At 43.8% G+C, this 23776-nt stretch overlaps 2 protein-coding genes across 6 annotated transcripts in view; one reads left to right on the plus strand and one right to left on the minus strand.

The window, feature by feature from the left end:
* arhgef12b (Rho guanine nucleotide exchange factor (GEF) 12b) overlaps window positions 1-14950 on the minus strand; it is a 37788-nt gene extending 22838 nt beyond the window's left edge. Inside the window, exons 1-3 of one of the 3 annotated variants that reach the window (XM_058086410.1) lie at window positions 14687-14950; window positions 14129-14295; window positions 74-165 (exon numbers count right to left, since the gene is read on the minus strand). In XM_058086410.1, coding sequence (XP_057942393.1) covers window positions 74-165; window positions 14129-14130 — 94 coding nt within the window. In that variant the 5' untranslated portion in view covers window positions 14131-14295; window positions 14687-14950. Of the gene's footprint in view, window positions 1-73; window positions 166-11651; window positions 12228-14128; window positions 14296-14686 lie in introns of those variants that run through there. The other 2 variants (XM_058086411.1, XM_058086409.1) reach the window with 2 other exon arrangements.
* Window positions 12835-23120, plus strand: emsy (EMSY transcriptional repressor, BRCA2 interacting). 3 transcript variants are annotated; one of them, XM_058086413.1, is made up of 20 exons: window positions 12835-13089; window positions 13551-13659; window positions 13814-13913; window positions 13989-14063; window positions 14141-14316; window positions 15429-15584; window positions 15666-15925; window positions 15999-16215; window positions 16328-16546; window positions 16623-16772; window positions 16868-17041; window positions 18393-18529; window positions 18597-18770; window positions 18853-19057; window positions 19139-19306; window positions 19449-19607; window positions 19688-19845; window positions 19918-20394; window positions 20500-20895; window positions 22244-23120. In XM_058086413.1, exons 2-20 carry the CDS (start codon window positions 13554-13556, stop codon window positions 22424-22426), a joined length of 3690 nt encoding a protein of 1229 aa, XP_057942396.1. In that variant the 5' UTR covers window positions 12835-13089; window positions 13551-13553; the 3' UTR covers window positions 22427-23120. The 3 variants fall into 3 exon arrangements, with proteins under 3 accessions (XP_057942396.1, XP_057942397.1, XP_057942395.1); XM_058086414.1 differs by having other exon boundaries at window positions 16328-16510; window positions 20497-20895; window positions 22244-23118; XM_058086412.1 differs by having other exon boundaries at window positions 20497-20895; window positions 22244-23117.
* The last annotated feature ends 656 nt before the right edge of the window (window positions 23121-23776 follow it).

Raw genomic sequence — 23776 nt, forward strand, 5'->3', positions numbered from 1 at the left:
TAAAAGGTAATGCACTTTGAGCTTTTCTTAAATGAAGGCATCACGTAGAGTTTGAGGAAAGCGGATTTCTTACCAGTGGGGTCAAACTCCTGTTTGAGCAAGACAGAGGATTTGTCATTCTTTGCTTTCCTTTCCGTCGGCTCCTTGTTGAGAATGCTTGGGGTCCTGAGGAGACACAACCAATATAAAGATACAATATCAACATATAAACATGCTCCATATTAGCTTTTTACCAATATACTGGAAAATAACGTCACTACACAAGATGTGACCTGACATTTCACACGACAAATATGCATATTGGACTTATTATTGTTTTAAATTAAGCATTTTCAAGCATAAAAATGGCTAAAATGCAAATATAAGGCAGAAGAAGCATTCTATTTGCAGATCTAGTATTCTACATTGGCCACTAGGTGTCATGAGACATGGACCAGACATGGACCACAAAAGGCATTTAGAATGATCTCACAACAGACACATTAATAACATTCATTCATTCATTCATTTACTACCGCTTTTCCTCACGAGGGTCGCAGGGGGTGCTGGAGCCTATCCCAGCTGTCTTCGGGCGAGAGGCGGGGTACACCCTGGACTGGTCGCCAGCCAACCACAGGGCACATATAGACAAACAACCATTCACACTCACATTCATACCTATGGACAATTTGGAGTGGCCAATTAACCTAGCATGTTTTTGGAATGTGGGAGGAAACCGGAGTACCCGGAGAAAACCCACGCATGCACGGGGAGAACATGCAAACTCCACACAGAGATGGCCGAGGGTGGGAATTGAACCCTGGTCTCCTAGCTGTGAGGTCTGCGCGCTAACCACTAGACCGCCGTGCCGCCCTCATTAATAACATAATGATCATAATCATAACATGGGCTACTGCTGGGAACATCACCCACAACAAGCTAAAAAATCCACTCTGAACCTTCAACATTGCTTCCTGTCTTCTACATATCTGGCCCCCCACCACAAAGACTCCAAAGGGGAAACTTGGAATGAATTGACACTGAGCGAGCAAGGTTGTTGCCGTGTGACGCACAACGACACCAATTGTGCACCTCTATAATTATCGGCATGAAAACCGATCCGAACCAACCAAAATGTAATGTAAATGTACTGGGAGACATCCTTAAATAAATCCACCAACACAATCTAATGAGGCCCAATTCCAGAGTGCCACTAAAAGTACCAAAAGAGACCACAATGTACCCCACTGGACATGCTCCCTTTGATGAAATATGCCATCAATGGTTCAGTTTCGGTTGTTGTGGTGAAGAACTCATGGCACAAAGAGATGTTGTAGTCTACTACTTCAATCGGAATATAGCATGTCAGTCAGCAAACCCTCCTTTGTTACAGTGCACATATCACCTCCTACTTCGGTACCAGGTACATTATTAAAAAAACAACAACCTTAAACTGTATTATGGAAAGCAGGAAGTGAACAAATGTAACAGTTAGTGATTGTAAAAGTACCAGATGGAGGGGTAGGATTTAATAAGCTTTGCTTCTTCCTACTCCTTTTGGACATGTGGAACTGGGAACTGATTATGGGATGCACTCAATTGTAATCTGATGCATGTTCAAATGAAATAAAACCATTACCATTACCATTTGCATCGGGACCAAGTACAGCAGTGATCCTAACATGGCCCCAATGGAAGTATGGCCTCTAAATGCACAAGAGCGCCCCCAACAGGACTGGAGTACATCAAGAATCTTCAACTCAAGACGTCAGTTGCCTTGGCCACCATTGTGATGATCACAGTCAAGCTTTCCGCTTCCTGCTATTGTCTGTGAGCCAATAGATCCATTGTGTATAAATAGCAAAAGTCCCCTCTCCTTGTCATTCTCTGGACAACCCCTCCGACTTATGAAGCAGGAGGGAGGGAGCTTGTTTGGACTGCTGTCCCTCGCATCGACAATGGGGGCCCCGGGCTTTCAACAATGGCAGCCACGTCACAGCTGACTTACTATACTGGCGGAGGGGGGGGTGGGCTTTGAGGGGCACATTCCCGGAAAGAGACAGGAGGAGGCTTTTTTGGCTCCACTCGAGACTCCCGAATGTGGGAGAGGAGGCTGGGAAAAACATGGAGGAGGTACAAAAGTGTCTTGGAGCAAAGACCCTGGCAGAAGGTGATCCAAGGAGGTCTACGGAGGTTATCTTTGTGGAGATGCACTTAGCTGGTTTGAGGGATTATGCAAAAACTGCACAGTGGAACCTCCTAAGGCAGGGCTGTCCAAAGTATGGTCTGGGTAGCTTGATTTTTATTTAGCACTATATAGCAGGGGTGCTCACACTTTTTCAGCATGCGAGCTACTTTTAAAATGACCGAGTCAAAATGATCTACCCACTACAAAAATGCAAAACATCAATTTTCAAATGTATTGAGGATTATTTGTACGTACAATGTATGTTGATGTACCTTACATAACCAAATGAGCCAATATTGCAAAACACACATAATTAACTATTAACATTTTTTGTAATTACCTGAGTTTACTTTGATGACTTGCACTGAATTGAACCAGCCAGGGATGCATAGTCCGGACAGTAGCTGCTGATAGCCAGCCTCAAGCACACTTCCAAATGTTTATCAGTCATGGATAATATCCGTATCATAATATCCGTATAATATTCCCATTCCGTATGGAAGTGATATGATTTTGCCTTTTTATTTGGTCCAGCTCCTTCACTCATTTTAGTGACCATAAACTTTAGCGAGGGCTTAAAATCTCGCAATTCGCCGACTAGCTTAGCACTTTGCATCGTTACGCATGAGCGGTGACCTAAAGGTCAAAATTCAGTTGTCATCTGAATGGCTGCCCTGTATATCAATCAAGTGACGGCATTGATGCTGGGATGATATTTTTTTAATGTCACGCCGCGATCGACCAGTATCACCTCCGCGATCGACCGGTAGATCGCGATCGACTTAATGAGCACCCCTGCTACTATATAGTATTCTAGTCATAAAATTAAACATTATGGAGGAAGATCGGAGGATTGTTTAAACAAGATATCACACTAAGAATGATAATTATTGAAATATATTTAACAGCGACCAGTCCTCACCTCTCGCCCAAAAGGTCAGCTGGGATAGGCTCCAGCACACCCCCGGGATCCGAGTGAGGATTAAGAAAAGAGCTTAGCTTCTGTCAGCAACTGTATGTGACCAAAAATGTTCAAATATCATGTCAAAACAAAAAAAAACATTTTTTGCAGTGTTCAATCATAGAAAAACATGTCTAACAATAGCTGTACAAAATTGACCCAATAATGTTTTATTCATGTGAGTCACAGCTATGGGCTAACCAGCGTGATGGCGACGGATACGAAGGGTAGTATTGTTACTGGATTTCCAAAGTTCCTGTACTAGGTCAGTATTATGTGTGTGGCACAAATGATGTGTGTATTTTGCAAAGAGCACTTCAATAATGACTTCCACTGCAAAACATTTTAGATGATGTAATTACACTAAAACTAGGATGCTCCTATCAGGTTTTGGTCCCCCCCCCCCCCCCCCCGATATCATAATATATAAAATAATAATAGTAGATAAAAATAATAGATAATAATAATAATAATACAATATATAAAATAGCCATTTTAACATGTGTCATTAAAAGTCAAGTCAGACTAAACGCCTGTTGTGTACCTATATAAAAAGTGCATTAGTGTACTTATACGGAGCATTACGACATAAAACAGTGCACTCTTCGTACCCGGATGTTGCACTCAAAACATTCCAAATGGTGAGTCGCCATTTTGCCAATGTAGCTAAAAGTGAATAAAAAGCTGCTGGCAGGTTTGTGTTTGGGCGAGCCAAAGGCTGCCAATTAGAAGAAGAAGCAGGTAATCATAAATTCCGGTATATGACTTGGTAGATCCCGGATTTTTGGTACAAAAAAATACAAAAGTTTTGATGAGTGTGCTAAAGGTTCGACTGTGACTCTATGCCAGAGGTAGGGAACCTATGGCTCGGGAGCCAGGTAGGGCTCTTTTGATGACTGTATCTGGCTCTCAAGCATCTACCACAATAAAAATGTATTTTTGCTAACATTTTAAAGTAAACATCACCGAAATCACTGTTAAAAATATTAAAAATCAACAACTTTCTTATGCATTTTAATCCGTCCATCTATTTTCTACTGCAATACGGCCGACCATATCTATCTTTCCTGATGATATTTTCCAGGTCAAACACCAAAACTCGATTATTACTGGGTAATGCGGTAGTGTACCTCGGTCATTAAGATGTAAATGTAAACTTTCCTCCTTTAGTCAAATAGTCACCTAGCTAAAGCTGCAGAACCAAGCCTTCTGGCAAAGATGGCCAAAAGAATGAAATATACGGAGTACGGTGCAAAACCATGCAGCAGCAGAAGTTGCATTAATGGCAACAAGTATTTGATTTATTATTGGACACTGCGCTGCTCACAAAAGTGTGCTGGCCACACCCCATTGGCGTGGGGTAGTGTGCCTGGTCTACGTAATTAGAGCCCATTATATCTAAAACTGTTGGTCTTACATAAAAATGCACACATTTTATTGCATTCAATGTTTAAAAAAATGTATATGGCTCTCACAGATACACATTTTAAAATATCTGGTCTTCATGGCTCTTGTAGCCAAAAAGGTTCCCGACCCCTGCTCTATGCTTTATGCTTCTATGCTTTAGCTTGTTAGCTTCCTATGTCACAAGTGCAACAACAATTAAAGAGAGAGGATAATCAATAATCAATTATTGACAACGATTTTGGTATCTGATTACAATAAATTCCAAATTAAAAGCTGCTACTTTTGTCACATGCTTTTAAAGAATGATGCAGCTACTTTACGGCTAAAAAGCACTATAGTTCCCATAATGCTTAGAGTGTAGATTCAGGAAGAAGTGAATTGGACTCGTGAAGTGGATGCTAATATCACGTTTACGTTTACAAAAAGACTACTGCTTGGACCGTGGCGGCTGTTGAACTAAGGAGTGACGCTGGTAACACCGGGTGTAGGTAGGATTGCAAGGTTTATAGTGTGCCTTTCATGTGTGCAACATATGTGCAGTATGTACAACTTTCTTTACCTCTTTCAATTAGGATTGTCTATGAATAGTCTGGAATTGATGGTAAACACCCTCTGACTCTAGCATGTAAAAAAAAGTTTGTACTATGTGTACTATTCTCAGTGCAATGAAGGTCCAAGCGGCCGCCATCTTGCACTGCTGTGTCGCCTGAGTCGTCCAGGAAAGGCCAGCGGCCGACAGACATTGTTTAAAAGTGATGTCAGCCCTTCCCGTCAGGGTCGGGTGCAGAGGTGGGGCGGGTGCAGAGGTGGGTTTGGGTTTGTACGGGAGGTTGGAAGGGTGGCTAATCACATAGATCAGCAAAACTGCTGGACAAAGACCAACAAGAGCAGCAGTGGGGTCCGCATGAGGCCTGACTGGACTCCATGAATCCATATTCACTGTGACACAAACAGGTTTATTCACGTCTTAAAACGGCTTATGTCTACAATATTGGGTAGTATGAGTGTAAAGCCATTTTAAGCCGCTATTACAATATTACACTGATGAGACAATAGCCAGCGCAGAAAGTACGCTGTGCAGAAAACAACCACAAAGAAGTGCTAACAGGGATGCTCCGATCGGTATCGGTCGATTTCCTTAAAAAACACATGACTGGCATATGCAGATAAATGCCCTTCAAAGTTGACAGAAACCAACCGCCAATTCATGACAAGTCGGGTTGCCAACACGGGTCCCATATTGCCGTGAGAATCAACACTCGTCTGTAGAACCTCAAAGGTTTCAGTCTGCCAGCTTGACACAGGCTACACCAATCCATGCCAGCGTGTTTGATTACGCCTATTGCTGTTGACTTTCTTGTCTATTTCTTTACTCACTGGCAGCAGCCTGCTAGCTACCAACTGAAATTATCCACGTCGTATTTTCTCAAAATCGACTAGTGTCGTTGGGGAGTTTTTGAGTGAAAGCACCTATTAGAAAGCACATTTTGTGTATGCAAATTAGACAATGACGTCGTCTGGCGCAGTGGTTCCCAAACCTTTTACAGTCGCGTACCCCGTCAGACATTTGACATGTTTTTCATTTTTATTCACTTACTGAAAAGTTGGCAACAGTGTATCCGCCTAACTTATCATCTTTGTCACATCTAAATGTGACTATTTGTTTTTAAAACAAACAAAGCAATGTGGTTAGTTTGGAGCTCATTTTTGTGGTACGTACTAACTTTTTCAAGTGTCACTGAACACAACGTTACTATCTTGCTGTCATTATACTAATTATGTCCTGTCTTCAAAGCAATATTTGTGTGTGGTCGCTTAATGAACATAAATATTGTGTGTCCAGCCTTATGATGGCGATACAATAACAGGGGTCTCCTCATTTCAGCTCATAAAGGGGCAAGGAATATTTGCTTCAACGCTTAAGTTTTTTTTATTATGTTGAATATGTTGAACTGTTGAATTCAGAATATATCGTCATATAATGACAAATGAGCACAAAATAACAAAGACGATGGCTACACTGATTGAGTGCAGATGTGCTAGGTGAATAAAGTAGTGTACAACTGAAATGTTGCTAGTCAAAAATAAAACAAATACTTGACAGCCCTAATAGTGATGAAAGGACACCCCTGCATCCTTGGACACTATTATTCTCTTTTAAGTTACGGGGAACACATTTCTATTTAATAAAATACATTTCTTTGCATTATTTTATCCTGTTAATTTTGTTATCTTGAGGTAAAAACAGAATGATCCAACAATGTATTTCCACAACATTCAAAACATGCATCAAATTAAATTCAGGTTTGTGTCAAATAAAAAATAGTTTCACAAAAAAACCCAAAGTTTATCTTTTAAAGGGGACCTATTGTACTTTTTCCACTCTTCTGCCCTATAAATGTAGTTAGATAATGAGGTTTGTGCATTTGGAAGTGAGCGCTGAAAGAGGTTTGGGGTGGCTCAAAACGCTTGGTTTCAAAAGGCGTGGTAAAACTGCCCCTTTGTGATGTCACAGAGGGGTGGACTTCCTTATATGGGCGTGGCTGTAAGCCCGATAAGCTCTCTGCCCTCCCCCAAGCTCTGCTTGCTAGCAATGGCTCATACGGAAAAGCCACATTTGTTGCACCAGTGGTTGGAGTTCCTGATTGCCTACCAGCAAAAGAATCTGACTGGGCTGTTTTTGTTTTGTGAAAATGGGTCAGTATGCAGCCGGACTGACAAACTTCCCAACGTTACTTGGTTGTGTGGACTGAGCAAGCAGTAACGGTGTATCGGTGTCCTGTTTATTATGGAGCAAAAGTGCTTGCATACAGGGAAGCAGGGTTGCTAATAGCCGTTTCCCAGCACAATTAGTGGCCACTTTAGACGTTACCGATGCTGTAGAAAATGGCAAAATGCTAAAGCTACTTACCATTGAGAGAGAAGTGTTTCTATACACTCGGCAGCGTGACCAACCACAGCCGAGTGGGTGTGCCTGGAGGCGATCAGTCGGAAGAACTAGAGCGCTTTGTGTGCCGGTTATCGTGTGTAGCTGCTCTATAGGAGTCCACAACTCAATACAAAGAGCCGAAAAATGAGCACAATAGGTCCTCTTTAATAATTACAGATTTGCCAGGGGTTGTTGAAATTGTCTAATGGTGGCCTGGCCAATAACCCCCCATCCATCCATCCATCCATTTTCTATACCGCTTAGCGTCATTAGGGTCACAGGTATGCTGGAGCCTATCCCAGCTGACTTTGGGCGAGAGATGGGGTACACCCTGGATTCCGTCGCCAGCCAATCGCTCTTGACTCTGTACAGTTAATCAGTGTGATCAGTATCAGCTGATCTCACTCATGGATGGTCGAAATCAGAGCATCCCTACTGCTAACATGTGAGTCGTATCTTATTTATGTCTAATAGGTCTTCTTTTCTCTTATATCTACTATATTGGGTAAAACAAATGGCTGTTATTTTATGTGTAGAGAGGGCTCTAATAATGTTAAAAATTGAATTTAGAAGAAGACCATGATACAGGTCGGGCAAAATGATCTGACACATTTGTAGCTTAAATAAAAGGCAAATAAAGTAAAGAAACAAAAAGTGTTTTTATTTTGGAAAAGTACATACAATGCCATTTTTTCCATGTAATGCCATTTTGCTTTGTTTCTTTTTTGTTTTTGGTTTCTTTTTCAGTTGCTGCCATGAATTGGACTGGTGAGCATCGCGCTTTCATTGTGGAAACGTTTATCAAAACAAACCAATCTGTAACTGCAACACAACGAGCGTTCCGTTGGCACTTCAATCTTGGTAGCCATGATCCCGCAGCAGCTCCAAACACCATCTTGTTGTGGGTTACCAACTTCTGAGCTACTGGATCTGCATTGAAACCAAAACCAACCGGCCGACCTCGCACCGCCAGAACTGATTTCATTTTTAATACATAATGAAACAGAATGGCATTATATGTACTTTACTTTATTTGCCTTTTATTTAACCTACAAATGTGTAAGATCATTTTGCCTGACCCTGCATTTGTCCAAATAAAAAAGGTACCTGTAGGTGTACCAAGCATGAAAATCAACAAGAAAGTGAAGAAACAAGGCTGGTCTAATCATTTCTTGTCAATCATATCCCGTCTTCCCGTCCAAGACTCATGCAGCTATCCCTGCAAATGAAAACAACAGTGGCAAACTTTTCTTTTTTTCAGCATTCTATTTTAAGAACGCCTGCCATGTTTCCACATCTCATCAATTAACTTTGAGGAGTGCAATGTTATTGTAATGATAACAGGCAGGGTTGACTCCTACGCTAAAGGAGATTAGTCTTTGTGCAAAAGTTTGTACTTTTAAAAGACAGAAGAAGAACATGCTGGGAGGTTCTCACACCAGACAGTAAAATATCACAGATGTTTAAAGAGAGAGGATTCTTTCCTCGGAGAAAAGCCTTGAAAAAGGTCCAAGTTGGCACCGCTGTTGCTAGGCAACACAACCTTTCCTGCTCTTCCTGCTGGAGCAAAATGGAAGACAATGAAGGAAAAGTTCTGGAAGACGTGGAAAAAATGCTGTCATTGAAGACACAGGCAGAAAGCACAGAAGGCTAATTTCACCATTTTTGGGACAATTTGGAATTTGATTTGTCAGGACAAATACGCTAATACAGCAAAATGCCGCCATGCATGACGGCACTCAAGACTGAGCTGACAGAGCTCATTTACTTTTTAACTGGCATATTCTAAAAGCCAAAATGTATTATGTTAATATGTACACTACTCATTACATTTTAAAACCAGTTGAAAAATTGCAGAAATTGACATTTTTGCACTGATGGATCGTCAAGAAGATTTTAAGTAGAGCTTCAAAATGCAAAAAAGAAGAAGTGGGAGGGAGACAAAATATTTTGAGTGAGCTATCCCATTATCTAGGTCATGTATGACGTTAATGTGTAAAATATGTTCTCATGTATGTTGTACATACAGTAGGTTAGTACATCACTCCCATTTCATATTTATGAAATATTTTCATGTGACAACACTTAAGAAAAGACACTTAATATGATGTAAAGTAGCTTTCCCGCCCCCCCCAAAATGAGTCAAAACACAACCATTAATGTCAAAGCTGTATCAATTGTGCCCAATTTGCTGTTTTTTCTTCCCAGGGTCATGTGACTTATTAGTATTCAAATGGGGAGCGGGTGTGTTCAATTTTGTGTTATCGCTGTCACTCTCAAATGTCGGCCGTTGGAAGTTCAACATGGCACTTCATGGCAAAACAAATGTTGTAGGTTATCCAAAGATTGCCAACACCCTGAAAGTGCGCGGGTTCATGGTGTCCAAGACCATACGGCGCTTTAACAGGACAGCTTCCACTCAGAATAGGCCTCACCATGCTCCACCAAAGACGTTGAGTGCATGTGGTTGTGTTTGTAAAATAGATGTGTGCTGCCAGCATTGCTGCAAATGGGTCACATTGATCATCTCAGAGGGAAGCCTCCTCTGAAGATGATGCACAAGAAAGCCTGAGTCCAGTTCCCTCCAAGCACATGGATTAGTGGAAGCATGTTCTGTGCTCTGATGAGATCAATATAACCTTATTTGCTTCAGATGGAGTCAAACACGTATGGTAGCAACCAGATGAGGAGTTCAAAAACAAGTGGCTTGTCTACAGTCAAGCATGGTGGTGGGAGTGTCATGGTATGAGGCTGTATGAGTGCTGCCGGCACTGGGGAGTGCAGTTCATTGAGGTTAAACATAAATGCCAACATACTGTAACAGTTTGATGTTACACTCTACTGAGCGTCTGTGGAGCGTCCTCAAACAGGTGTCCACCATGTCTTTAGTGTTGTCCCATGAAACCATATGATAAAATATTTGCAGAAATGCGAGGGTTGCCCCTACTGGGGTAGACTCCAACCTACCCCTGCATGGGGCCAGCTGTAGAAAAGGAATGAAAATGTTGACAGTAGATGATAAAGATGTTTTGAGGAACAAAAGTTAAATGTTCTTGAGTTCCTATGGGGAGAACTGAATCGGGATTCAGATGAAAAACTCCACGATGCATCCAACCATCCAAGCACTCCCAGAGATGAGGATCAGTGGGTAATTTCAGCCATATCAGTACCGTTACGCCACTTGATAGAATGAGTCATATTTGCCCCATGTCTCTTGAAGCCCAGTGCCAACATTCGGTTCTATTTCCACAATCTTTGCTTTTTTGGCATCATGAAGCGTGTTTAGAAATCCCCACTGCTGCACAAGGTCAGGAAATCAAATGACTCTTGATGCTACACGGCAGCCATGCGTGACTTTCAGTTTTCTCCACAGGGGGAAAATCCTGTGTGCAACACTCCAGTGCTTTACGTGGGAGTGGAAGCCACACAATTAAGCCTTAAATGGGACTCATTTGGGTTTTGCCAGAGTTGTTTCCTGTGTGTGCCAACAAATTGTAGTACTCAGAGGACCATTAGCCCATACCATGATTTGTTGTTTATTGTTATATTTAGCATTTGTCATTATTTATAGCAAATGGTCACATTTCTTACAGTCTAACTTTAAACTAGGCAGATGCAATGCAAAATCTGCATCAGAAATGGTAATATTTGATTAAAACAGCTCCACTCTGTTAGAGTTTTATCTCTAAGTTGAGATGTGTATAGTGTGTGTGTTGTGTGTGGTATGCTGTGTATTGGCAGGGGTGTCCAAAGTGTGGCATAACACCATTTTGCAGCCCATGGCTATTTCTATAAGTCAGAGGCAAATTATAGAAAGGATATTAAACCAAAAGAAAATAGCAAAATTCAGAAAATACAGCTAAAAGTAATGCTGATACCAAGGACTAAATATTTGGACATCCCTGTTTGGGAGGCTTGGGGTAAAACTAAAGCGGGGAAATGACACACAGAGGAACATGTTACAGACTCGGTTCACAAAAATGCAACTTTAAAGCTTCCTACCAAGTTGAGCAAAAGTATCTAAATACTTGAAAGTGTTTAGATACTTCCTACAGTCAATAACAGCACTCGTGTTTATTCCGTGTACACAGCATGAGGCCAGTACACACACATTTGCCAGTAAATTAACTTTCACACCGTTCCCATCCACAATCGTCATTATGCAATAATGCTAAATAGGGACCTACCTATCAGTGAGTGTTGACTGCGTCCCACTCATTGGGCTTCCCTGGCGATTTCACCAACCTCTTCACCCGAAGTACATTTTTATTGAGCCGTTTTACTCTTTTATTGAGTGTTATTCCAGCTACTAGAGTCCTGTGGGTAGGTGCGTCCACCCAAAAACTTTTAGTCCGTTATACTTTTCTGGGAGTGTTTCCTGTTTAAAATAAAAAATGCCGCTCCTATGTGGAATTGCAGTTTTCCCCTTTGGATCTTACTCCATTCTAGCAGTCTTTGGCTGCACCCAAAAAGGGAAAAACTCCGGAATTGTACTTTCCTTACAACCCCGAGACGGGTGTATCTTGCTTTTCCGTGGGAAAGTGTTCCGTCATGACACCGTGTTATCACAAACAGTCCCAAATCCAAAGTTATCCTCGGACGCCTATGTCGTCCTTTGTCATCGGCATCACCTCGGTGTGATTGCTTTTGCTTTGTCATCCATTTGTTTTCAACCAAACATTCCTGCAAATAGAAAAAGGAAATACTTTGCCTCTTCTGTCCTCTTCCCCTCGCCACAGATAGGGTGGGCGAATCGATACGAATATCGATAATACCGATATTAAGGTCGTGCCAGTATCCAATAGACAGTAGATTGATGACATCGATATATTTCACCTCTCTTCGTCTCTTTTAACATCTGATTTATTGTTGTGTTGTTAACAAATATATTATATATATATTTATATATTGTTAACAGAGAACCAAAACACATACGCGTGTTAGTAAAATTTTTCATAAAACTTTTTGTACAGTATTTTACTCTGATTATAATCATGAACAACAAACTAAAGACAAAATCACAAAATCATTCAATGACAAGTAAAAAAAAGTATCGGTATTTAGTTGGCATCGGCTCGATACCAACAGCAGTATTGTCCGACATTACTGGGTAGTTGCGTTCAAATACCCTCGTAATCCTGTATACCATAGAATACAACGTACACAAGGAAATGTTTTGTTTCAACCTCGGAATATTGGTAACAGCAAAAATAAACACAACGATGACTGCGACTAACAAATATGTATGTTAATTAAAAGACGTTCCATCTCACGCTTGTGCTTGAATGGGTCGTGATTTGCCCTTTTTCCTGTACTGATTTGCGTTATTATTCATCGCCTACAGATGGCAGCATTAACCAACCGGTCCGAATATGCACCACGGACCAACATTTCCCACGAAGAAGCCGCCCATCCATCCAAGCTAAACTCAGCTAGCAGACAACGTAAACATTGGCACAGCATTAGCAAGATTGGGACCTTTAAACTCTTTTTGTCACATTTTTTTCTTCATCTGTTTACAATATTATGTGGTAGCGTAGATAAAATGTAATATTCAGCTATGGGCGTTTGTACCTGTGACTTTTTAACGTTCCCGAGGCCCTGAGTTTACCTCGCTAACGGAAGGTAAGCCATTGACAGGCTAACGGGCTAAGATAACGTCGTTCTCGACAGAGTATTTTTCTTCCAAAATGCTTACGTTCCAAAAGAGTTTGCGCATTCCAAGTTTCACTGATTAAGCGTTTTCCTAAAGGGATGTCATCGTCTGTGCATGCAAAGCCAAACGTTCCCGTTCCCGTTTGTGTTACAAATGGCTAGATAGTAATAGAATCCTACATACCCATCGCCGAGATCTGTTTGCCGCTGCATTGTCTGAATTTAAACGAGCTGATGATCGAGTATTTTGGGTTACTTTTCGCATAATTGCATACGAGAGATTTGCATAGAGATTTATCTTCGGCACCACAGTTTGCAGTCATGCATGCAATTACTACAATATGACACAAACAATCACTGTCAGTGTTTAACTAGAAATAATAATAGCATAACAACTGCAAAATGTATGCTACATTTTATTGTTGTCACAGCTCATGATTCAGCTGGAGAAACCGGTGCTGACTGGTACCATGCCTGTGGTATGGCCCACTATCCTCGACCTTGGCAGGGATGAGTGCAAAAGGATACTCCGGAAACTGGGTAAGGTTTAGATAGCATCATTTCCCAAATCCCCAAACCTAATTATTTCTGTCTTCTATGTGCATCATGGCAATAGATTTGGAATAATTTTAATCATGTTACATGTAAGCTGCACTGATGATTTTTTATGATGGTGTATTTCTGCACTTTCCAGAGTTGGAAGCTTACGCCGGCGTCATCAGCGCCCTGCGAGCGCAAGGTGACCTGACAAAAGACAAGAAGGATCTGCTGGGAGAACTGACAAAGATCCTCGGGTAATTATTTCTAGCATGTCCATGTGATGGAGAGAAACGCTTTCAAGCTCAAACTGGGCTTTATCTTCTTCATAGCATCTCGACAGAGCGGCACCGTGCAGAGGTTCGCAGGGCCGTCAATGATGAGCGCCTCTGCACCATTGCGTACCAGTGAGTGTTAGAGCGCCATCCAGAGTGGCAAGCCATTGACTGAAACCTTAAAAATTGCCACTCACATTGTGTTTCAGCATGGCCGGTCCAAACAGCTCGTCTGAGTGGGCCATCGAGGGACGCCGGCTCGTTCCGCTGATGCCGAGGCTGGTCCCTCAGACGGCTTTCACGGTGACCGCTAATGCAGTCGCCAGTGCCACAGCCAGTCAGAACGCCTCCCTTCTGTTGCCGGCTGAAACAGGGAACAAAGAAGGTGGGTCAGCACCCTATGTGCTCATCGAGAATACAAGTCTACAAAATAGTAGCAATTTTAAAGAAAACAAATATATATATATATATATATATATATATATATATATATAATTAATGAGCCCGTAATTTGTGTACGTATTTTTTATGTTTCTAACAAGAAAAATCACAACTGCTGTTCGGACCTAAATTATGCACAAGCTAAATGTAACAAGGTTAAGTAAGTATATTTGTCTTTTACAAATATGAACATGTTCAAATGTCAAAGCAGACTACTGGATATAGACTTAATATTGGCATGCAAACCTCATTCACCTCGCATATATGATAAGACTAAAAACTACAAATATTGGGTTAGGGTGTGATCTTCCTACCTTTTCCAGCCCTCGAGTTCCACTCTGCTCTTCCTTGCTGTGCTTTTATGCTTTGTATGGCAATGCTAAATAATAATAATAAAAGACTAGCACTAGAGGGCTCCAGGCTCTAGTCTATGTGACATCACGGTCTTAGAAGTCTTTGACCGTTTTAAAAAACAAAAACATTGTATTGTCAACCCTTGAGGGTCCCCGCACGGCCTTATCTACCTTCAGCGCTGTCTGCGTCAATCAGGGCGAGCTGCAAGGTTTGTTTCACTTGAGACACGATGAACAGGAGTTATCCCAGTAATTGTGTACAAAAAAACCAAAAATGTTTTCGGTGTGCAGACAGTTATTTCTTGCTTTGAGGACCCTTGCCCCACCACTGGTAACGCTTTTCCACCCCCAAGGCACTCAAAGTGCTTTGACACCGTTAGCATATTTTCCTACTGATGATGCAGCATCTTGCCCAAGGATACTTGGATATGATCAGGATCATGGGAGGACAGAGGATCAAACCCTGGGAAATGACCAGAGCCGTGCCCCCCCATGTATGATTGTACCATTCACAAATAAAACATGTTTGTATGTTATACATATATATATACATATATATATATATTTCTAAAAAATGTTTAGTAATATTTTGTTGTATGTTTTTCTAACTTGAATTTCCCAGCAGAATTTTAGAAAAGAAAAGTCAGGTCATTTTCCAGCCGAAATATCAATGACATGTCTTTCCTCCTCTTCTTCCTCTCAGTGGTTGTGTGTTACTCTTACACGAGCACAACATGCACCTCCACCAGCTCCACAGCGACCAGCGGCGCCATGGGCGGAGTGTCCAAATCCCCGCGGCCGCCAAGCCCCTCCTCCAGTGTGGTTGTGCTGCCCAGCGGAAGCACCGTCTACGTGAAAAGTGAGCAGAATGACATTTAGCCAGGACGTCCTCCATGCATTCATAGTTGTTTGGTGTGCATAACATTCTCTCATCTTCCAGGCGTGAGCTGCTCCGACGAAGACGAGAAGCCACGCAAGCGAAGGCGCACCAACTCATCAAGTTCATCCCCTGTGATGCTGAAGGAGGTCTCCAAGGTGTCGCCGCCCGTTGCCAAGAACATGGTGGCGCCAGTGAGCGGCTCTCCCAAGATGAGCAACATCATGCAGAGCATTGCCAACTCGCTGCCGCCCCACTTGTCACCCGTCAAGATTACCTTCACCAAGCCCACCATCCAGACCACCAGTGCTACCACACAGAAGGTACTGTCGGGTGCTTTCTCATTTACTTCAAGCCATATTTGTTGACTATCAAACTTTTTCTGCCTTTGAGCAGGTGATCATTGTGACGACGTCCCCCAGCTCCAACTTTGTGCCCAACATTCTGTCCAAGTCACACAACAACGCCACCGTGTCCAAGTTGGGCTCTACCGCCATTCTGACCACACCCACCCAGAAACAGACGGTGGTCTTCCCAGCGAGCTCCACCACTGTCGCCGTCACTACGGTGGTCTCCTCCACGCCATCGGTGGTCATGTCCACTGTCTCCTCATGTAATTTTATTAGCAATTACCCCCTCTCAGAGAAGCGTTTGTAATGTGTGGTACCACTTGGGGGCAGCAGAGCCTGTAATTCCTTGCGTATTGCCACTGTTTCCTACCCAAGGTGCTGCCTCGGCAGGAGTGAAGGTGGCCTCAGCTAGGCTACCCTCCCCGAAAACCGTGGTGGGCTCTTCGACTCAGATCCTGACCCAGTTCCCTAAGCAGCAGTCACCCAAACAGCTGCAAACCTCGCCCATTGGCACTGCTGGCGCGAGCCAGGCCCAGAGCAGCGCCACTACCTCGCCAGGTGCAAAGCCTACCATTCAGATCAAGCAAGAGTCTGGTCGGTCCAACTAAAAGCTGTCGTTTTAATTGGTCCTTACAATACTGACAATGCATTTTGCATGTACCATGTACAGGAGTGAAGATCATTACTCAACAGGTTCAGCCTAGCAAAATCCTGCCCAAGCCTTCGTCAGTGGCTCTGTCCAGCAGCAGCTCCTCCCCCATCATGGTCGTCAGTAGCAACGGCGCCATTATGACCACCAAACTGGTCACTCAGCCCACAGGTTGGTATACACTAGTATAACCTAAACCCCACAACTGAGCATTGGCTGCAATGTGAGGTACACCCGCACACCACTGCGCTGTGTTTCATTGCCAGCTACGCAGGCCACCTACACAAGACCCACCATGACCCCCAACATCGGTGCCAGAATCTCAACCTCGGCCGGCGGAGCCACCTATGTCAAGACCACAAGCGGGAGCATCATCACGGTGGTACCCAAGTCCTTGGCCACACTGGGCGGGAAGATCATCAGCAGCAACATCGTGTCGGGTAGGCCGGGCACTTGAGAACAGCAGAGAATCCGAGCCGATGAGCTAAAATCTTCACATCAAAACAAAGTAGCTTCTTTCCTGTGATCCTTCTTATACACATACATATGTATACTTATACTATACGTATAATCAGCATGTGGAAGCAGACTAGTAACAGTTCAGTCCTCTCATTGCATTCGCTGTTCATCAGTCGGATGTGGATACACTAAGTCGACATATTGCAATATTGGCACCAACTCCTGCAGCGTTCATCTCTTTGCATTTACATACAGCAGTAAACTATAGAGGAATATGAACAAAACCTCCTCTAACAAATACATTTTCCCGTAGGAAATCGTGTAAGTCTAATAGCAGTCATCCCTCGTTTATCACGCTTAATTTGTTCCGGACCCGACAGCAATAAGTGAATTTCCGCAAAGGATTCGGTATTAATAAATGGAACATTTTTATAGTTAGAGCATAAACAGGTCTTTAACATTACTAGGGCCCTGTAGACATGAAATAACACCCCTATACTTAACTTTACACTATCATGACATTATTATTCTTGTTTACACCACATTGCACAACTCTTACACGTAGGCTACGGGATATCTGAAGTGACAGGAGACAGCCGCCACTAGCTACCAACCTAACGAGTTAGCCTCCACTTTATTCTAAACTTGAAAGAGTTTGAAACTGAGTGGGGGAGAAGGACAAAATAAGAAGCCAAAACCGTACCTCTTCAACACCGAATGAGAGGAGAACTTTGTCATGTTGGACTGCATCCATGACTGAGTTCATATTGTAAGTTAGGGTAACGTCGCATCAGTGAGACTCACAACAAATCACCATGGTGGTGTCCGTCTTGATCTAAACAGCGGAAAAGTGTCTTCAGTGAAAGTAAAAGTAACCTTAAATGTTTATTTATCCCTTTCATTCATCAACTATATACATTTATATGGATTTAGAATGTAAAAGTATACAAATGTGTGTTAATATATTTGAGACTTGTGGTGTCACTGTGTTGGTTAGCAAAGAACTACAGAGTCAACTGCTGATGACATCATAGACGGGCGACAGAGCTGACTTCCACTTTCCATGTAAAATACATTTAAGAATACCTTTGGGCTCGACAAGACACGCACCATATTGTGCGTTATCTGGGAAATGTTGACGTTAACCAGAAAACCTCCCGACCGAGGCTCCACTGTAGTCGGGCGTGGACACGTGCATGCCAAGAGCGCCTCCATTGTTTCAACATGAAGCAGCAGCATCACCGAATGACATCCCGCAGGACTGCTGCACCACAGCCACGAGAGTACTTCCTGTATTTATTCAGAGGTCTAATGATGTTCTCCTCCAAACAGGCACCACAACAAAGATCACCACCATCCCCATGACGTCCAAACCCAACGTCATTGTGGTTCAGAAAACCACAGGCAAAGGAGCAACCATCCAGGGGCTGCCCGGCAAGAACGTGGTCACCACGCTGTTGAACGCTGGGGTTAGTGGAACGCCGATGATATTATTTATTACTCAATGTTGGAGTATCTCACCGAGTGTGTCGGCAGGGCGAGAAGAGCCTACAGACTGTTCAGGGTACCAAACCAGCCATCATCACCACCTCCAGGCCCATCACCAAGATGATCGTCACCCAGCCCAAAGGCATGAGCTCTGGCTCGCAGTCCACTGCCACCAAGATCATCCCGACCAAGATCGTCTACGGCCAGCAAGGCAAGACCCAGGTGAGACGCTATGGTTTGAATGTCACAGTAAATGAGTTATAATCAGGTAAATGTTATATTGAGTGGCTTGCTTGGCTTCCAGGTGCTCATCAAGCCCAAGCCAGTCTTCCAGGCCGCCGTGGTGAGCGAACAGACCCGGCAGCTGGTCACCGAGACACTTCAACAAGTGACGCGCTCGGGTGACGTGGGCCAGGTTTTGGGTCAGGATGTTTCTGCCAAGGACGACAGCGGCGGCTTCACAGAGAGCAGCAGCGGCAGCTCGGTCGGCGAGACGTCCCACAGCAGTGGTAGGAAGATGTTGTTGGACTTACGTGCTGGGAGAGAAACTTACCATTCATTCCGTCTCCTCCTTTTCATCCTTCCCCAAGATTCCCAGCCTGTGCTCCACGTGGTGTCCGCCAAAGAGCACGATTGGACCGAGCAGGAAGTGGCGGTGGAGGCCACCCCTACTATCATCTACCAGGAGGTGTCAACCGGAGAATCCCAGTCTGCCACATCCACCATTAAAGCTCTACTGGAGCTGCAGCAGACCTCAGGTAGGACCAGGACCCACAACAATTTACTTCAATGACCGTTGGACACATTGAGCAACCACTCTAAGTTGTCCTGCGGGGTGCATGGTGGACATCTCCAGCCAATACGTTTTTTAATGGAACATTGTTGCTGACGTATCCACAGTGAAGGAAAAGGGCCAAGAGTCCAAACCCAGGCAGCATACCATCGACCTGAGCCAGATGGCCGTACCCATTCAGCTGGCCCAGGAGAAGAAAACCAACCCGGAATCCTCCAGGCCGACCAGCTCCGAAGCCGAAGCCGGCTCTGACGCCATCACAGCAGGTGTGCACCTCGCATCCCGACATCCTTCTAGCATAAATAGAAAGATTGGACGCCTGCGTCATGATTGATTGCTACACCAGGTAAAGTCAGCCAGGTGGGCGTGTCCTCGGGAGACAACGTGGTCATGGCCTCCACTCCGCAGCCGCAGCAGGGGAAGTCTTACAAGAGCCAGATCACCACGGTAACCAAAACAGCTGCCGCCCCGCCTGCAGCCGCAGTGACGCACATCAGCCTCAGGGTGAGGAGAAGCACGGCTTTCACCTCAAGTACGTGTTGGTGTGTTCACTTAGTGGGGTTGTCTTTTCCGTAGCCCTCTGATGGTAAAACAGACTCGGTGTTGGAGGTCAGTGAGCTGGAAGGCGACACTTTGGACCCCCAGACCGGTTTGTTTTACCGCTCCACCAGCCAGCCAACAGACTGCACCAAGCACTCCATCACCGCCACTCAGCCGTCAGTCGTGAGCAGGCCTGACCCCGAGCAGCCGCCGCCACCGCCGCCACCACAACTGCAAAGCAAACCTCAAATCAGCCAGCCTTCCTCTGCAGCCTTTTCCGCGGCGCCCCACTTGACCAAGAAACTCCCCAAACTCCGAGAGCAGAGTCAGCCCAAACCTCAGGGGTCCGTCACGCCGCCAGGCACACCCGTCAAGCTGCCGGTGACGCCACAGCTTCCCAAGCTACAGCAGGCACCCACGTCCCACCACAGGCCTCTGCACACGTCCATGTCCCACCCGCCTCCGCTGCAGGCGCACCACCCTGTCAGTGCAGAGAAGAGCGCCTCCAGCCAGGTGAGATGGGCTTCCCGTTTCATCCATCTGTGCACGTTTTAAGGGGACGCATATTCCTTTGCTACTGTCGCATTAGTCAAAATTCACTGTCCTCCATCACAGCAGCCAATCATCACTCAGAGCGCCACCGTCACCAAGATCACTTTCGGCAGCTCTCATCACTCATCGCCCGTCTTCAGCGGCGAGGCAGTCGCCAAACTCATCCCGGAATCCAGCTCGGGGCCGTCGGTGGACAAGACCTCCGTGTCGGACATCCTCAAGATCTCCATGATGGAGGCTGAGATCGACCCCAGCACCGAGCCCATGGTGGTGGACTCCTCCAGTGACTGCGCCCCCGTGGGGAAACCGCTGGAGGTCCTGGCCGTCTCGGGCACGCTGGACGCGGGTCAATTCATCAGCAGTTCGGGGGCGACGGCTGCAGCGGCACATCATCATACCCACGCCAAAGCGCAGCAGTTCAGCCGCGTGCAGCCTGGCAAAGGCGACATGGAAGTCATTGAGGTACCACTTTTACCAAATTAGAAGCTTTTTTAACGCTTTTATTAACTAATAAAAAAAGAGTATTGATTTGACTTTTCCCCATTAACCTACCTCATAAAGCATTTTGCTTGTTCGTTTGAGAAATGAAGAATGTAAAAACAAAACCACGTAAAAGCATCTAACACCCCTAAAAAAAAAAAAAAATAGTGGCTTTCAATTTGAGTTTAATTGTTGGTTTTGAAAACCACATTTGGAGACACAAATAATCAGTTTGATTAGCGCTCCCTCACGATATCACATCATTTCACAAATGAATGAAATAATGAATGGCCGCTGTTTCATGGGAGACAGTGGTCTATTGTTATTGGTTGGTTTTGTTGTATTCTGGTCACTAGGCGGCAGTATGACCCAAAACAGTAAAACATTACCTTACATTACATTACATTACATTACCCTAACACTGCATGAAGTCAATCGTGGCATGTCCGACATGATAGGTTGAAGCAAAGTTCTCCCATTCTGTGAGGAAGTGCTAAGTTTTTGGCTTCTTAAGACGAAATAAATTCAAGGCAAACTGGTTAGCAAGCTAGCTCGCTAGCTAGTGCCCCTGCAACATAAGAGTTGTGGTGTAAACCATGAAAAACAGGACTGTACAGACGGCTATAGAGTTGTTATTGAAGGTCTGTAGGCTCTAGTGATGTTAATTGTATTTAGAAAGTCTTAACAGGTTCCTATGCTCTAACTCCAGAACTATTCCATTTATCTGTCGGGTCTGGAACCAATTAGCCGCTCTAAACAAGGAATGGCTGTACATGTTTTTCTTCTAGTATCTAGTAAACAGCAGGGAAAAAATACTTTTGACTGATTAAATAGAAACAATTTTTTTTCATTTCATAGACGTACATGCCCCCCCCCCCAAATGTTAGTTCTTTTACATTTGAAGAATGTACATTTAGGCAAAAAGGGATTTAAAAAAAAAAAACGAAATAGAAATGTGAGTGTGAATGGTTGTTTGTCTATATGTGCCCTGTGATTGGCTGGCCACCAGTCCAGGGTGTACCCCGCCTCTCACCTGAAGACAGCTGGGATAGGCTCCAGCACCCCCGCGACCGTGAGGATAAGCGGTAGAAAATGAATGAATGAAATAAATTGGAGATCCACACGGTTGTCAACGGTTGGATGAAACTGTAATGCGCCAACCCCCCCACTAGGAGGTGCAGGCTAGGCATGTGTCGTGTTGGGTACATTGTGGTCATCTGCAACCAAACTGAAACAAAATGTTGTCTCTTGGTCATTTTGTTGTGGCATAACAATTTGGATGTAGCAATCTGGGACATGGTGTCCTAACGCGGTACTGCTTGGCATGCAGGTGATCCCTCAGTACTCCATCCTGCCGGACTCCAGCCAGTCCAACGTGGTGGTGGAGCCCAGCGGCTTCCTGGAGATCACAAACTACACCAGCCAGCAGCTGGAGGAAGACAGCCCCATGGAACAGGAAGTGGACAGCAGCAACGACGAGGCGGCCTCCGCCAGCCCCCCCGACCAGCCGTAGTCCCGTACACTCTGAACAGTTTCTGTGATGTGCAAAGCATTAGCCAGTGACTCCAAGCGGAGCCTCGTGCCCATTGGACAACTTCCTGTTTGAGAGGACTGCACTTTTTGTGGACAGTTCCTGAAAAAAAGACTTGATGAACGTCTTCAAAGGCACTGCGGCTTTGTAACTCTCCTATGGAATGAACTTTTCGTAGACCCTGCAGGACATTGCGTTTCTACAAGGAGTATTAAGCTTAACGTAGTCCCGGAAGATACATACATCTTAATGTGCATTCTAAATGATGTGATGTTTCACAAGAAGGACTTCGTGTACGTATTATTTTTTTGTAAGATATATCATGGAGATCATCTTAGAAATACCGCATAGTGTTTGAACTATGCCTTTCCTTTTATACATTTTCAAAGTACACAACTTGACAGAATTCGCTTACTCTCCAGAATAAATCGTCCTGAGTAGAAAACGTTCATGTTCTTCATTTTTACTGTCAGGAGGGAAAGGCTCCTGGAGATGGAGCTCTTTTTTTCATTTTACCTGAACAATGTTTACAAGTCACAAAATTTGGTCATACTAAATGTATTTTGCCTTTTCATTTGGAAACCAACAACATGACTTCTTAGTAGTACTTTTAGATAAAAGTGGAAATACATGTTTTTATCAAGAATCATTTTTAGAATTATTTTAAACACACAATTTGGTAATAAATTGTTTCCCTTTTTATCCACAATACTTTTTTTCATATATTCAAAAAATGTCATAAATAATTATACAATATATGATTTTCCTTTCCACAAAACACACAAAATAGCTTTTATTCATTCAAAAATAAAATACCATCATAACATTTGATTCATCATAACGATTTTTTTCCATAAATGACACATTTTCATATATATTTGTAACGAGTGAGGCATAAAGTAACACATATTTGACAGTTTTGACTAAAAAGAAGCTAACTGCTGTAAAATAGCCAATCACAGGGCACATATAGACAAACAACCATTCACGACTTTGAGGGTATTTGACTATGTTGCCCCCCAACCATCAAGAAGTGTGTTTTCCGTCTGAACCGAGTGGTACTTCATGGCTTCCTGCCGCACACGCCTGACTTTTATCCTCCACATGTTTGAAAGCGATCCATATCCGGCCTGAAGATTCTGACATGTGGCTCTGTTTAACATGATGCTGACTTAGCACCCCCACCCACCCGGCTTGCTTCCATGGGTGATACCCACTGACTCTGCTGACTCAGTCACGCCCCTGTTAGCTTTGAATCAACGACACCTTTACAACACACGACTATGTGGTTGGATTTCTTAACATTTGTGGCAGGAACTGTTACTGATTATA

The sequence above is a fragment of the Doryrhamphus excisus genome, chromosome 11 (assembly GCF_030265055.1).
Source record: "Doryrhamphus excisus isolate RoL2022-K1 chromosome 11, RoL_Dexc_1.0, whole genome shotgun sequence".
Taxonomy (NCBI): domain Eukaryota; kingdom Metazoa; phylum Chordata; class Actinopteri; order Syngnathiformes; family Syngnathidae; genus Doryrhamphus; species Doryrhamphus excisus.

Coding starts and splice junctions, on each gene's coding strand:
- emsy (XM_058086412.1), top strand. CDS start 13,554: ATGATTCAGCTGGAGAAACCGGTGCTGACTGGTACCATGCCTGTGGTA. Junction 14,064..14,140: donor CTCTGCACCATTGCGTACCA/GTGAGTGTTAGA, acceptor ATTGTGTTTCAG/CATGGCCGGTCCAAACAGCT. Junction 16,773..16,867: donor ACTGGTCACTCAGCCCACAG/GTTGGTATACAC, acceptor TTTCATTGCCAG/CTACGCAGGCCACCTACACA.